The sequence below is a fragment of the Acartia tonsa genome, chromosome 1 (assembly GCF_053477335.1).
Source record: "Acartia tonsa isolate MP-2025a chromosome 1, ASM5347733v1, whole genome shotgun sequence".
Lineage (NCBI taxonomy): Eukaryota > Metazoa > Arthropoda > Copepoda > Calanoida > Acartiidae > Acartia > Acartia tonsa.
This window is the reverse complement of record NC_137260.1, coordinates 20,226,759-20,244,099: the sequence shown is the minus strand read 5'-3', so window position 1 is coordinate 20,244,099 and position 17,341 is coordinate 20,226,759. Positions and strand designations below refer to the sequence as shown.

Here is a 17,341-nt window from a genome sequence, read left to right as displayed (position 1 = left end):
ACTTGTTGAGTCAAAACTTAAGGCCTTTATATCATTTCTGTATTCCCCTTAAAAATTATTAACATTTTGCAGCGCAGCTGTTCTATAATTAGAGTACTCTGTTAGTCTGTCTGTAAGAAGGTAAATCTAATTTCTAAACCAATGGCACTTCACTTGTTGGGTCAAAACTTAAGGCCTTTATATTATTTCTGTATTCCCCTTAAAAATTAATAACATTTTGCAGCGCAGCTGTTCTATAATTAGAGTACTCTGTTAGTCTGTCTGTAAGAAGGTAAATATAATTTCTAAACCAATGGCACTTCACTTGTTGAGTCAAAACTTAAGGCCTTTATATCATTTCTGTATTCCCCTTAAATTATTAACATTTTGCAGCGCAGCTGTTCTATAATTAGAGTACTCTGTTAGTCTGTCTGTAAGTAGGTAAATATAATTTTCAAACACTTCACTTGTTAAGTCAAAACTTAAGGCCTTTATATCATTTCTGTATTCCCCTTAAAAATTATTAACATTTTTCAGCGAAACTATTTTATAACTTGAATGCTCCCTTAGTCTGTCAGTTGAACTTAAATTCCTAAATTTATTTTATATTTAGAGGCTATCGAATGACAATACCTAGGAAGCTGCTTATTTTTTAAATAATTTCAAAAACAACCTGTTTGATTACAATATATGTAAATTGTAAGTTAGAACACCACTGCATGTTAAATCAATATTTTATTTAGACCTTCAAATTTTTTTTTATTTGTTGTAGAATAATAAGTTTTTAACAATAACAATCCTATTATATAATGTATTACATTTTTTTCTTTGCGAAGGATCTCGCTAACAGCTGGTTCTCCCTTACATTGAAGCTTCTTATAGGTCTTAAGATGAAGTTAGCCTATAATATTTTAGAAATACGTCTAGGTTTAGTTTTAGGCAATTTTTCTTCCGTATCCCTTCGAATATAGAGCCCCTAGATGCTAGGAGCGCAGCTACTAGTTATCTCATAAAGTATTTTACCAATAAACAAATTCAGATTTGGCCCGATTGTCAACAGAATCAAACTGACACATTTTTCTTTAAACTTTAGAAACAATAATATAATTATTTCAACAAACAACAAAGTTATAATAAATTTAGATTACAGGCAAACTGAAGGTCATGGCTTAACTATAGGATAGTACGCTTCTAAAAAAGGCTTTAAGATTCAATACATATGTAAATATATTTTTCTCTAGATAAAGGGATAGCTAATACTATTTAATTATTTATACACTAAAGGTCTGTGCATCCATACCATATACAATTTATAGATCTGTCATTAATTTAAGCATGTTAGATTCACCCTGTCGCGATTTCAAAGTCTTGCAAGAGAATTTCTGTAAAAATAAACTGTGACTTTACAAATGTCAAATTACAAAAATTAGCCATGTGACGTCATAAAAATGTAGGATGGTTGGAGAAGTGGGAAAGAAAACCTTAAAAAGAGAGATGGATAATCCATTATTTTTATGACGTCACATGGCTGATTTTTTTAGACACTTTTAGACACGATTTTCATAGAAAAGTAACCCTATCAATATCGGGAAGTTTTTATGTCTATTTTTACACAAAATAATTATGTATCAACCTATTCTAATTTTGTTGTAATTCCGCGCGATTAGTAATAATGTTACTGGCGAAGCATCTCTATAATCTAGTCTTGAAATTGTAAGTAGTCTATTTTGAGCATCTTTTATTCAATATATTATTATTTATTTCAAACTTTAGATTGTTAATTTTGTTTAGCACAATTGTTTTGTAAGAAATCCTTTATTCCTGGATTTTATGTTTTTAATAAAACTAATAGTCGATAAATCTAGGTTTAAAGCCAAAATTCCTCCTACTCGTTTTAGAAACAGAAATAGATATTCATAGAATTAATAATCTTTATTTTCAGTATGGCTTTGAAACTGATAATATCCGCTGGATTAGAACCGGTTCTTAGCCATATTGAAAAAAATCATTTATACCATCGAATTACAGACAATTTGTGTGGGGACGAGCCTACGGCCCCTCGGGGTTAACAAAGCTGAATTTAGGCTTATAGTTTTTTCATTTTAATAATCTCGGAAAGCTGCCTGTAATACGATGCGATCAATAACTACTATTGTCTTTATTATTCTCTTAATTTTGTATGTTTCAGTGTCATTATGATTGTTTATGGTACAGTTTCTACGCAGTCTACCACAGTACACACTCATAGCTTGCGGCATATTTTATGGACTGCACATTTACATGTTGTCGTTTAAACGAAAATAAAGACAAAACATTTTCATTTAATTATAGTTTATTACTTTTTGTTGTTACTGCGCTACTTATGGTGTATTTCTATTCATGTTTTGTGCTCATTTTAAGTAAATGCATTTTCCACATGTGTTACTCGTATTTAAGTCTTTTTTATTCAAAGACAATTTTAGGCAGTTTCCTTCATATCACATATAGACCACAAATAAAATTTAAAAAAAAAACTTATTGTTATGCTTATTTTAGGTTAGGTTAAGTAAAGTGGTGATTAGAAGAGCCCCGCAGAAAAGGTAAACAATATGGATAAGGCCTTGCAGTATTTTAGCCTTCAATAGAGACAAAAATATTTTTGTTGGTTTAATTAATTAATTGGGGGGGGGGGGGGATTTGTAGTCAAAAAGAAAAAGGTTTTATATATAGCACTCAATTTTAAATCTTATTTATGGCACTTATGGGATTGTAGTTAAGTCAAATATTTGATTTGGATAGTTGCATATAAAAACCATAGTTGTAAAAGGTTGAACTAAATTATCTGCAAAGAAAATATAATTTTTATAATTGAAATTTACGGTCAACCATTGAGAGCTAGAGAAAGAAAAAAAGATACATATTGTTAAAATGGTTAAAAATAAAAGTGAAAAATGAAAGCACATACACAAATACTTAAAGAATAGCTTTTCTAATAAAAAATCATTGTCTAGTTTAACCCACTTACTCTTAACAGAAATTAATCATTAATATATCTTTATGGATAAGAGGGTTAAATTAAAATAAAACTTTTTAGCTATTGAAAACAATTGATACAGGCAGTGCAATTAATGGATTTATTTTTCAGCCTCCCCTCCCCACCGTTCATAAAGTGATGATTAAATTAGCTCAGAGATTTTGATTGTCAAATACTTTTTCTTTGTTTATTGTTAGTATCGTGGCTACTTTTTTACTATAAAATCTGCCCTTGCGTCTGTTTGAGCCAACTTTGATATATTAGTTCCATTGAAATATAAATCTGATTTTTCTGTTAATTTAAGATAATTTGGTAATGACCTCAACGCAGCAAATGCATACAGAATGACATTCCATTGCTTTTCACGTATTATTCGTGTACTAAGAGCATTGGGACAATGGTCTAACAAATCAAAAATTGTTGTCAGACTCAACCCATTGTATTCAAATATGCTCATCCATTCCACACGTTTTTAAAGAAGCGTAGCTACTCTACAAATAACATATTTACGTACAGTCATCAAAGATGTCTCTCTGTCAAATTGGAAGGAAAATGAGAATTGAAAAATCGTCATTGATAAAAAAAAAGATTTAAGATATACATGGATATATTGACAAGGGAAAATTTGTCATCAATTTTGCTTGCTAATATTGACCTCTCTTATTGGTCAGTTCGTTCATCTAGTAGGATGGTAAGGGGGATCATTATTTTATCCAGCTGCGAGTATCACTTTATCATTACTAGAATAGTTACTCATTACATATCAAATAATGTATAATCGATTAGAAAATATTGACTGAAAATAAAGTTTTATCAGGTAATATCAACAAATCATTGAATATTGTCATATAAGTCAATGAGTTTTCACTATTCATTTTTTGGTTTTATGATATCCGCCAATAGGCAAGGAAAACACTAATTAATTTTGCATGTGGACCAAAAATCTTTAATTATAGAGTGGCTGCACGTCTCCCAAAAACTGTTAATGATAAGAGTAAGATATAAAAATGGTTTTAAAATATAATTTATTTGTGTATGACCTTTCAACAACAGATAGAGTTTGCCTACAATATAGCAGAGGTTAATAGTATTGTAAATAGTTTCTTCTGCAAGTATCGCATTAAAAATAATATTTCATGAGCACAAAAATCAGAAGTGTAAAGGTGTTTTACTTTTCTATTAATACTTTATGCTTTACCAGCGGCTGCGTCCCTATTACCTAGGGTATTTGTATTGAATGGGGTATAGAGTTGACAGAAAAATAGCCTAAAACCATCCAAAGAATAAAATCTAGAAATAAAACAGCCTAAAACCATCCTGGGACCTAAGTGAAGCTTCGCTAAAACTGAAAAGTTAATCAGTCCAGGAGATATTGAGATCTTAAGCTTCAAGCAAAGAAAACTTATGATTTTATATTATAGGAAGGATATTGCGTCTTTTTTTGTTGCTATTTTCAATTGTTTGGCATCAAAGTAATGCATTTCTGATGGCTTTTGAAAAAAGTTTATTCAACAAAAACTGGTTGTTGTGCGAGATTAACTGAATGGCACATAAACAGCCAGAGCATATTAGACTTGTTTACCATATGTAGGTATCAAGTGATAAGTAAAATAATGATTTTATTTTAATTTTTACCCTTTACAGCAAAAGTCATGAATATAATCTATCTTGTAAAGGAAGGAGGGAACATTCGACTTCAAATTATACTGGTCCCCGAAGATGGCTTAATAAGTTTGGTACTTTTAAAATAAATATTTCTTGATAAAAACTAAAGTATTCAAGAATATTTTTTGGCATGTATATTAAAAAAAAAATTATAAGATAAAAAAAAGTTTTGTTGAACCCGATTGACCGAGTGGAAAATTGTCTGAAATATAATGCTATACATGATTTTTTTGTGTGACTGAGAATTGGTTCTAATCCAGCACATATTAATCGGTTTCCATACTGCAAACTCTGTTATGCCTAGATAATCAATCAATCATAAATCATTTCAAAATTTTACCAATTTTTAAATATGATAAAAAACCAAACTATACATGATCAAATATTTGTTAAATCATCTATTTTTGGCTCCACTTATTTATTCAATTATTAGGATGAATTTAAGAATGGGCGCAGTATAAAACTTGGTGTTTAGACAATTCAGCTAGAAAAATATATCCACACAATCAATGCAATAATTATAGAATAATTTACTTTTAATCACAAATAAGCAATAACAAATTTTCATGATAATTATCTTTAAGGCGTATAGTAATTAGAAATTTTGCAATCATCGACTAATAAACTTAATTCAAAACTAACTTGTAGCATTTCTTATATTTATTCAATATTGCTATATTATATTTTATAAAATCTATAAAAAAAATGTTTGAATTCACTATCCTCTGCAGAATACATGAGGTGAGGAGCTAACTTATCGTGGAAAATATTAATATATTTTGGTTACATCATAAAAATCTCTTTTAGTGAGGGGGGCTAAGACATGTTAGCGTGGGGGGCTTTGGGTGCATGGTTAATGTCATGACGACACCGTACAGTCAGGGAAGAAGTGGAATATTTGGCTGTTAATAACCTTAGTCCCCAAAGTCTTTCTTATTCGTTGGTTTAACAACTTTGGGGACTTTTATTGAATTGTTATTGGTTGGTTCAAATAGTTAAGTGTCCAAACGTTTCGACGACAAATTATAATCTACAGAGGTTCTGATTCTGTGTATCATTAATAGGGATGTACATCAATTCAGCGGCCATTGTCCTATCCCTTTAGATAACTGCCGTAAAGTGTTATATGCATATATACATTATACATATAATCTATTTATTTTACATACACAGATGTTGATTCAGATTAATAGGGTAGAAACAAAGATGATAACAATTCACAATAAAATCATGAAAAGTTATCTATAGAGCAGATGTTCAGTTGTCATATAAAAGGAAAGAGAGATAATATCCATGGTATATAGAAAAATATGCATTTATGTCTTTTGAAGTATGGCATAAATAAAGGACCAAGAAAATCAAATATGAATACTTATTAGCACAGGTAATCTTCACTAAAAATCGCATTCTCTTTATTTTGTTATGTACTGACGGTCTAACCGACAAAAATAATTAGAGAGTAGCTTTGCTATTAAAAAGGGGGTTTTTAAAATTGGTATTTTTGTCATTGTTCAAAAATAATTTAAATTGTTTTTAATATACATACATAACCCCTTAAAAATAACAAAGCACAATAAATTAAAACTGGTTGATATTACGAAAACTTACAGGGTGACTTGTAAAATAATTTTATCTAAAAATCATTATTTTAGCGTTTTCTTTTCATCAAAAATTACAATCGATGTATATGAAATAGTTTTTAAACGCGTTTATTTTTTTATTTTTGTGACAAACTAATGTATATATAACTTAAACTTAATATATAACTTAAAATTTATTTTCAGTTAAGGAAAAGACTTTAATACCATAACCTTTTGTTGGACACCCATTGTAAGATAAATGATAGATAGAGATATCAATAAATAATTTAAAAGTTCATTCAAATGCAATATAGCCTCATTCAAGGGGGATTAGGAATTCTAACATACAAATTTACTTTACGCATTTAGACGCAAGATTTGGAGATTCAAAAAGGGGGAGTGGTAAAAGAAGATACTAGTCTTTTGACGCATTGCCATAGAAAATCTTATATGGTTCTTTTAAAAATTAGATTAGGTTAATGAAGTATTCATATGATATTAGTTTTGATAGGTCATTTTTAAAGCTCAATCATAAAGCTGATTTGGCTTAAATATACGTATCTAATGGGGTTGCTATGAAATTGATAGCATAACTTTAAAAAATGGGTGAAAATAGCAAGCTGATATACATATGTATTAAAATGTTGAGATAATTATTTCAATTGTTTTCTTAAGGCACAACCAAAATTTTATATATATTAGATGACTGACCCCCCTCCTATCTTTAAAAAAAAAAAACTTTACCTTCACTTTGGGGGAGTCTCAGGCCCTCCAAAATATTTGTGGTTGGTAATTGCTATTAAGATTCTCTATCCCTTCCACCCTCGCCTCCCCCCCCCCCCAAAAAAAAAAATGCTTGGGCGTCCTTGTGATCAAAATATTTTTCTTTCATCTTCCAAATTTCAACACATTATTTTTAAGACAATAAAGTCATTATTTATATCTTTTTCCAATTTGCAATCGTCTAATAAAAATAATGCTACAAAGACATAATTTACAAAAATTCATAATAAAAATACTTTAAGGGCAATATTTTTTAAACTATTGCATTGTAAGGTTTTAAATTTATGTATCTTTTAAATCCACATTTGGTACGGTTTATACGGTCACAAAAATGCAATCAAAGAGATCTCATGTTCATTTGGCTGGAATATCTTCCAAATATATGGACAAAAAAGGCATGAGTTCAAGACAAAAATAAAATAAAATAAAATGTTGTTTTATCTTTCAAAAATATCATTTTCATATCAATTCTCATACGTTCTATCTCCCATTAGGATTTTCATGCAACATTATTATATTTTCAAATATTAAAACATGAAAATAACCTTGATAATATCATTTTGAACATAGTGGTTATCTATTGGACTATTTTAAGCTTAAAAATATCCCAAAATAACATTTTAATCTTATTTCAGAAGGAAATGTATATTTTGTATCAAAAAAAATATTACAGTATTTTAGATTAAAACGGTGGGCTTGGCTATAGAGAATTGATTGCATTTTTTCATATTTGTTTAGTATAAGCTTTTTTTAAACTATGAAATTAATTTTTGGGGGCTTGCTGACTACCACTTTAATGGGTTCGTTAATGATCCAGTGACTTTTTATATTAAGACAAAAGCATTGCTTCTTTTTCGTATTTGTAACGTTAGTACGTTTCATTTTCATATTTCAGAATGAAATGGCAAGAAATTAATCTAACAAAATCCACAAAAACAGTCGAAAATTAGATTATAAAAAAGGTAGGTATTTAGGAAACAGAACATGAATACCTACCTAAAAAATCTGATAAAAGCTTTTATAAAAATCAAATTTAAATTTTCGGTAAAAGGGTATGCTTTACATATTTGCACTGTATAATTATAGAGATGCTTCGTAAATGCATTAATCATAACACGAATTACCAAAATGAAGTAAATATGATATTTTATTTTAATTTAAATAAACATGTTCAAAATTGGTTTGTGACTTTATGGTAATGTTTGCAGTGTGGCAGATCTTTTAGGATTATACTTTATTGTCATATTAATCCTCATGCAAGGTTTTAAAACAATAGGGTTTATATATGGGTTGTTTAAGCATATATATTACCCCGTCAGAAATCCCCTGGAGGCTAAAGACAAAGCCAGTAGTCAATTACAACTTATGTTAGAAGTATAGGATGACTTTTAATGGATAACACGGTTAAATATAAATTAACTTTTAATTTAATACATTGTTTAGTTTTTCAAATTAGATAAAATCAATAATTTGACTTTTAAAGCATAAAAACAATCAATTAATACCACTTGACCTTTAGGTTGAAACATTTATCAACAAAATGCGTTCTTGATTTGCGATGACAAAGTGAAAAAATGTATTTTTTCCACCAAACATGTTTTTTCTCTGCCTCCCATTTTCCATGGTCAAAAAAGTTCTTATAGTTGAATGACACATTTGCTGGCATTTCCGCGATTAAGCAAATCAATTTTTGTGCAAAAGTAAAATTTTCACATTTTTGTTTCAGAATCAAATAAACCTAAGTGGATGAATGGGTGTAGAATGTTCAGTACGATCTCATAAACAACTGATCTAGGGCAAGTTTTAGGCTATTTAGTGGGGAATAGGTCAACCCCTCTGATTAATTGTGAAAAAAGTACCATATAAAAATACTTATATACGGATAAATATAGAATTGCACATATGCAGTATATCCAACCTTTCCATAAAAAAAGGGCCTTTATAGTGATTAGAAAGTTAAGGTTATGTTAGGATGGGTATATTACGGTTTATTATTGTTCAAGATTATTTTAGCCCATTGCAGGAGATTCAGGAGCACACTGTATATCACTTTTGATAATTGTTGGGAAAATTTGATTATCATTGCTGATATTTCCTGTAACGAATATTCTAACTTATGAGATTTGGCTCTATAACAAGCTTTGTTCACATGTACGTAAAAGTGGCATCATTTCTGTGGAGAAATATATTTTTTGACTTTCAGCATCTATTCTACATTGTGCTTTTTTATTCGAATTTTATTAATATTTCTATAAAATGTTTCATTTACTTATGGATATTGTGTTCTTTGCTTGATTTTCTCTTTGTCTTATAATTATCTTAAATTAAAAGCTCATTTATTTATGTTTTAAATCAACATCTAAATGATTTTCTGAAAAGAAAAATTATAATTTTATCACAAAAATTAAATTGTCTATAAAGTAAACAAGAATGCCATATTCCATAACTTGATGCAGAACTTAACAAATGAATACAAAGGAAAAAAGAACATTACATATAAAAACACAGTTATTAAATTATGATATTATTTTTTTATTGTTTGTGAAAAATTGTCCATAATACGATAAGATACATGATTTTTCATACTAGTTCTAATATATTTTGATGGTTTTCGAAGCAATACTGGAAAGCTTATATGCACAAGTGTAGAAAATATTTGCTGTTTTAAAAAAAAGTTTGTAGTAGAAATATAAGCGCACCCTCTCTTTATCTCTCTCTCTCTCTCTAAAACTGTAATGTCAAATCTTAAACCAAGGCGACCGAATTGCTTTCACTTCCATCCCTATATTTTTATTCACTATAGCTTTTTTTATTTGAATTTTTTCTAAAAAGTTACTGTTGGCTCATTTTTATATCTTTAAAATATAATGTATTTATCGTAAAAGTCATAAAAAAACTTAATAATCTTCCAAAATATATTAGAATAGATGCTATGACCCTAGAGTTCTCTTGGGAGGAAGAAGGTAGTCGAATCTTCCCCACTTTCAATATTAGTTTTAAAAAAGAAAAAAATAAGATATAATTTTTGGGGGGAGGGGGTCATTTCTTCTTCTGGCGATTTCTCTCTAGCGGGTGGTGGTACACTCCCCAAAACTAGTTTAAAAACCCGCCCAGGATATTTGAGAAACACACCAGACAGAGAGACCTTCTGTTACTTTTAAATCATCCGTTAAAAAAAAATCCCAAATTTCAACATATTACGCCAAAACAACTTTTCAATATACAATTTGAAATTGCCATGGAAAGTGCACTGTGCCTCCCCTATATAATAGCATGTGCTGTGTGCTTGTTTCTATATACCCTATTTAGCCAGTTTAACCTTTAAGATTTCAGAGAAGAAAGAGAAATAATATATATATGTACGTACTATTTTACAGGGAGCGACTGGTAATTTTCACTTAAAATAATCTACTCCCCTTTTTTCCCCTTGCAATTATTAACTGCAAATAAAGGTTTAACTTAACTATTATCAGAATTGGGAGGAAGATTAATATTTAGTGTTATCCCTTTGTTTGTGATTATATTAACTAAGAAAAGATAGAGAAAGATAGTGTTAGAGTGACGCTACCACATAGCATGTAGTGCAAAACTGACAAAATAAATTGTAGAAAAATAGCATGTTTTAAAATAATAATAAACCTGTGGAAAATAGAATCATATGTTGAAAGCAATAGTGTATGACACGAATAGGACATTATCAGTGAGCTTTTCTTTTATGGATTGCGTCCTGAGAATTGGTTTTAGGTTAGATTTAGATGTATCATGGACGCATTTTTTACTCCAATAATAAAGGTTTCATTTTATTTCTCTATGCCTACATACGTAATTTTTCTATGATCATTTTAAGTCCTTATACAAAAGTAAGAGGATGTGTGTCTGCTCTTATGTGTACTGATGGATCTCACTAACCGCTGAATCTGCTTAACAGTGAAGCTTCTATTATCTTAATATAAATAAAACGACCATTATATCAAATTTGACAAAAAATCTATAGAAAATTAATAGCGTTCACTAAAAAATATGAAGATTTATTGATAATTTATAACAATTTTTGGGTATAGTCCTTTCCACGACATCCCTCCATAAGGAGCGATTCTTCGTATTTTTTAAATGGCTTTTTATAGGTTAGGTTATATTGTGTTAGGTGATTGCCCCACAGGGTTAGGTAATTGGCCCCGCAGGGTTAGAGCCCCCCGCAGGGGCTAGAAATAGGAGAAAAACTACTGTGAAAAATACGAAGAATCGCTCCTTATGGAGGGATACCGTGGAAAGGACTATACACGGCGTCTCTTTAGATAGCAACTGAGAAAATCACGGATTAACTAAGGGACAGACAGACAAAATGAACCATAAAGTAGCTTCGCTAATTCGCTAATAATCAATGTTTGAGTCAAGAAATATATCAAAAATTTGCCACTATAGAATAAATCTACCAATTGAAAATCTATAGGTTAGGATTTTAGCATGATTTATGACTTTGACCATAGAAAATTTGGAAATATTGTAGTAGGTTTTATCCATTCAGGACTTGTGAAAAATAAAAATATTTAAAATACCCATTTTCAATAAATTTGACCTTTTTATTTCTGTTCTGTGTGTTTGCTATAATTAAATATAAGTTTATAGCTTTTTTGTAATGGACATTATGTGTATAGAGTTATACCCTATCTATCTATCTGTGTATCATATGTTAAACGCCGGCGCCTAGCTACAAAAGGGGTGGGGCACATTTCAAATACCAAATTTTTCCCTAAAAAGGGGGCGTGGGCGTCGCGCAGGGGAGGAAGATCATTTTTCCGTCACCCCGGGAAAAGGGAGAGGTTTGAAAAAAATATTTTTGCTATAAAAGAGTTTTGTTGAGAGGAGTAGAGCATCAGTCGATCATTCCCCACTTACAGAGCAACATGAAGGTACTATCACAATACAACAATAAACTAAATTATTAAAACAGCACACAAAAAAGTGTCTTATACAGTGTATCTATTTAGTAATCTATAACATTATCCAAGTGTTGTGATTTCTATATTTTTACAGTGATAACTCACATTATTAATAATAATATTCAGTGATTTTCTCTTTAAATTCACAGTGATTAAGCCAGACAACAATGGAAATTATCATTCTTGGTTTTTTTCAAAAAAATTTTCCTTTTGTTTGTTAACCATTATTGTATATTGAAATTTAATTAGTATTTGAAGCACATATTGTTTTTATTTGTTTCACAAAGAAATTATAATTTAATTCATTGAAACTTTTCATTTGTTATTTTACCAAATAATTTTCAATACCTTTTTGGCATAAATGTCACAGATAGTTATTTTTAATTCTTTTGTAAATACTTTAACTTATCTTTATTTTTAGGCTTTCATCTGCGCCGCAACTCTCTTGGCCGCTTTCGCCGCCGCTGACCAATCTCACCACCAGATCATCAAGGTCGGCAATGCTCCTTCCGTCTCCGTGTCAGTGCACAAGCCCCATGGCGCTGCCCACGCCAGCGTAGCTAGCCAGCCCCACGCCGCTCCTCAGTCTGTCCATGGTTATGGATACCACGAGAAGCCCGTTGCTGCTGTCCACGCTCCCGCTGCCGTTCCCGGCTATGCCCCCGCTCCCTACCACGCCCCTGCTCCTTATCACGCCCCCGCCGCCTACCATGCCCCCGCTCCCTATCACGCCCCCGTTGTGCACCACGCTCCTGCTGCCTACCACGCCGCTCCCGTCGTGCACCACGCTCCCGCCGCCTACCACGCTGCTCCCGTTGTCCACCATGCCCCCGCCCCTTACCACGCCCCCGTTGTTGCTCACGCCGTGCACGCCGCACCCGTGATTGCCCACGCCGCCCCTGTTGTGCACCACGCTCCCGCCTACGGCCACCCCGCCGCCGCCTACGTTGAGAAGGAGGAGCCCGCCCCATACGCCTTTGAGTACGGTGTTGCTGATGACTACTCCAAGGCCCAGTTCAACGCTGCCGAGACCGCCGATGCCTCCGGTAACGTTGCCGGCAGTTACTCTGTTGCTCTCCCCGACGGCAGGACCCAGCACGTCAAGTACACCGCCGATCACTACAATGGTTACATCGCCGATGTGTCTTACGAGGGAGTCCCTGTCTACCCCGAGGCTAAGCCTTACCACCCTGCACCCGCCTACGCCCCCGCCCCCTATCACGCCTAAGCAGCTAATCTTTACTGATTAGTGTTTAGATTCAAGAGATAGAAACGGCATTATTTTCAATCATTTGGGAGATATTATCTCGCCTAAATGATTTCTCAAAACAGAACCAAAAATTCACCTTCCACATTTATTTATGTATTTATTTTAAAAACTAATAGAATAAAAATTTAAAAATTTTAATTCATGTCTTTATTATTATTGTTTATGAATATGTTATTGAAAAATTGGTATAAAATAGTATATAACAAGGAGAAAAGCATCTAAAAAAGCAGAGATAAACATATCAGACTGATAGACATTCACAAATTTAAAGTAGACGCGCTTTTAAAATCAAATAAACATAATAATCTTAAAATCTAAACCCAACTTCTTTTAAAATTAGCTTAAATACATACTTACGTTTTAAGTTTTGCTTATAGCGAATCTTCGCTTTTGTTATAATGTCAATAAACCTGTAAAACGCTTCTTTGTGTAAAAATATCTAAAAATCCATTACCCATACATCGTTACAGACGGACAGACAAGGTAAATTGTAGAGTAGCTTCGCCACAAAACATATATTCTTACCCTATTATAATAGTAGCTTATGAATTACGATTGTTATGATTGTAGTTTTGTGATTTGTCTTGATTGTACCTCAGGTCATGGTCATGTACTTTGGTACCTTCCATGTGACTAAAACAATCAGTAAGAGTATTATAAGGTCATCATAAGGTTTGAAATTGATTTTGTATAGCTTTAATATGATATAGATTGTCATTCTTGAAATTTAAATAAATAGCAACAAATTTATTCAAGAAATTTAAAATGAATTTCAAGGCAACATGATAATTAGAATTTTTATTGAAATGTTATCTGAACATTTGATTAAAACATTAGAGGGAGAAAGGGTTAAATAACTGTATCTCCCTATCGGGCCGACTCTCAATTGGGTCATTGAAAATCAACAAATAATGCAGATTAAATTAACACAGCCAAGTGGCGGCAGAAATCAGTTTGGTATTTGACGGAAAAGGTCATTGAAAAAGGGAGGGAGGTTGTTATCCGTATATATATATCCAAAATTACTTTTTATAGGATGCTCAATATAGACATATCTACATATAAATACTTATTTATAGAATTTTTTTGCGTCGAATATTTTGCCTTATTGTACTAGGAGTCAATATTTTGAAAATTCAATAAAAAGGCTCGAGTAAAAAATGTTGTCAAAAAAGCTAATCATGTTCAGCATTAACGCTTTCTTACCCGTTACAGAAATCATGCCAGGTTTGAAATCGATAGGACAATTCTAACATGCCTAAATTAACGGTAATAGGTATCCGATACGGACGTACATATGGACCCTAATTATAGAGAAGCTTCGCTTCTAATAATAGCTCGATAGTTGCCCATTTTATTTGGTTGCAAATGTGCCTAAAAATGGTCGACACCGGTTTTAGATGAAGAGCCAGCCTACAGCCGCAGAAATATTGAATAAACTTCGTATTTGAAATAGATTTGATAAATCAACGCCCAAATCAAAATGCCCCTAGTGGCATTTTAAATGTTTATTTTGTTCAATTCTTTACGATACCTCTTTATGTTGCGTTAAAGTCTCTAGACAAAATTTTTCTCTCTCGATTTTTTTGTGATTTCTCTTTGGAGGATGGTGGTACCCGATCGGTTTAGCGAGATCCTTCGGTACACACAAAGAGACATCCTGTTGCTTTATTATAAGTATTCTAAATCAAAGCAATAAACAACTGTGGCTACCTTTAGTAAAAATATTTAAAGTTCATAACTTATAAATGTTTGACATTTTTAGAATAGGTCAAATGAAGACGTTAAACTCATAAGTTTTATGGGTGCAGTCTCATTAAAGCTTTACATTTTGTGCGTTAACATACATAAATATTTTGTTTTTAAAAGTTAAGCTTTTCTATAAATAGCGTCGGTCCGTCTGTACGTAACGTATAGCTCTTTCCGTTAATTCAGGCATGTTAGAATTGTCTTATCGAATTTAACCTTTGCATGGTGATTCCTGTAGTAGTTAAGTACGATTAGAAAGCGTAGCAACTCTATAATCGTTACCATAATGTCCTCACGTCCATTTAAAATGAAGATGTTTTACTTTTTTGACAAAATTTTTTTTTGTATCTTAGAATTATCCGATTCGTCTGTTTTTTGGTATACATACTGATTCCTATTACAACAAGGTACAGTTTTATAAGCGAAGTCCTAAAAAAGTATCATATATTTAAGTTGTTTTGCAACAAATTTACTTACAATTTTGTTTAGTCTCATGCATTAATATCTGTCCCTGATTAATATCCTTCTTATTCAGTTCTGACACTTTAAGTCTCAATGTTCGTTTGTCCTTCCATTTCAGAAATTCGCTTTCATGGATGTTGTCATCCTTATTTTTAGGGATCTCAAGAATGGATTTAGGTATTATCCTCTTAGAAATATTTTTTTCAATATTGAAAATTTGAGTACCCCCCCCCCCCCCCCCCCGACAGCGAACTATGAACTCTGGCCGCAGCGCTCGGCTCCCTAGCCTGCCTAGCCGCAGCGCTCGGCCCCCTTGCCTGCCTAGCCGCAGCGCTCGGCTCCCTAGCCTAAAACCTAACCTAACCTAAAATAGTTGTTCGTCGGTAGTCGGGGGGGGGGGGTACAAAATTGAAAAAAATTGAAAAAAAAATTTCTAAGAGGATAACGCCTGGATTTATTATTACTTGGATCATACACCAAATTTTCATTTACTCGATCTAAAAAAGTGAAACTTATAGTGAGCTAGATTAACAATCTCCCGAATCCCCTCCTGTTGGATGAACGAAATGACAAATAAATGATAGAGGAAATAGCAACCTAAATTTGCAATTCTTGTCCTGTCATAATATCCACGTATATTCAACATCTGTTGGTTCCATATATAATTTGACTTTTTCGGGAATCTCAAGGGATAAGAAAATAAATTGCTCCAATTATACTTTCAATGGAAATATTTCTTTAACAAGATATGGGTAACTCAACACTCGAGTAAACTATGTTCCAGAACAATTTACCAATGATTTCCATCAAAATTAAGTTGTATATGTGTTCTAAGGAAATCCTTAAATCCTCTTATATAAAGAAGCAAGTTTGTTTAGGTCTGAGACTTAAGATTTCAATATCTACGGAACCTAATGATTTTGATACATTTTAGTGAAGCTTTATAATTCACACAGGTCTCTGGATGGTTTAAGGCCACTTTTCTTTGGATACAGACCTCAGAGATTCCATGACCTATCCGCTACTCCTTCTAATAAAGTAACACACAATGATTTTGAAGGTGCTTTGATTTTTGTGTCAGAACCTAAATTGGGACATAGTGCATTTTATTACCCTAGGTTAGGTAACTTCATTTCACTTTTCAATAAAATCTAAAATGCAGCGGTTTAAGAGAAAATTAGTTTTGAAAATTTTAAGTTAATTAAAATTTTCATCCCCTATGAGTTATCGAATAATCATGACAAGAAAATCAAAGATTATTGATTTAAAATTTTGAACAACTTTGCTTTTATAAAGTTTTTCATAAAACATCTTAATACATGATTTATTTAAGGCTGAATTTCCGTGACCTTAGCAAAGCAACTGATAAAAATGGCCATTAATTAACTCCCTTCAGGAGTGGTTTTACGAAGAACTTTATAAAAGCAAAGATATTCAAAAATTAAAAAAAAATAATCTTTCCTTTTCTTGTCATGATTATGCGATAACTCCTAGGGGATGAAAATTTGACTTAAAATTTTCAAATCTAATTTTCTCCAAAACCGCTGCATTTTAAATTTTATTGAAAAGTGAAATAAAGTTACCTAACGTAGGGTAATGAAATGCACTATTTCCTAATTTAGGTTCTGACACTAAAGTCAAAGCACCTTCGAAATCATTGTGAACAGTAAATCTGCCTATTCCGAAGGATCTCGCTAACAGAAGATATTCTCCTTTACATGGAAACTTATCACATGTCTTAGGATTGTTTGTTACTATTTCGGAGGGCAACACAATCCTCCAAAGAAAAAAAAAGCAAATGAAAAATTCTCTCCCCCTCTCAAAAAAAGCAAAATAATATAATGCGAAATCTATTTCTGCATTACGATTCTAAAGGTATCCGAGTATATTTCGATATACC

General features: G+C 31.8%; 1 protein-coding gene across 1 annotated transcript; it reads left to right on the top strand.

Annotated features, from left to right (window-relative positions):
• The first annotated feature begins 11,793 nt into the window (after positions 1-11,793).
• LOC145314568 (uncharacterized) lies at positions 11,794-13,368 on the top strand. Its single transcript, XM_080154544.1, has 2 exons — positions 11,794-11,930; positions 12,382-13,368. Exons 1-2 carry the CDS (start codon positions 11,925-11,927, stop codon positions 13,186-13,188), a joined length of 813 nt encoding a protein of 270 aa, XP_080010670.1. The 5' UTR covers positions 11,794-11,924; the 3' UTR covers positions 13,189-13,368.
• The last annotated feature ends 3,973 nt before the right edge of the window (positions 13,369-17,341 follow it).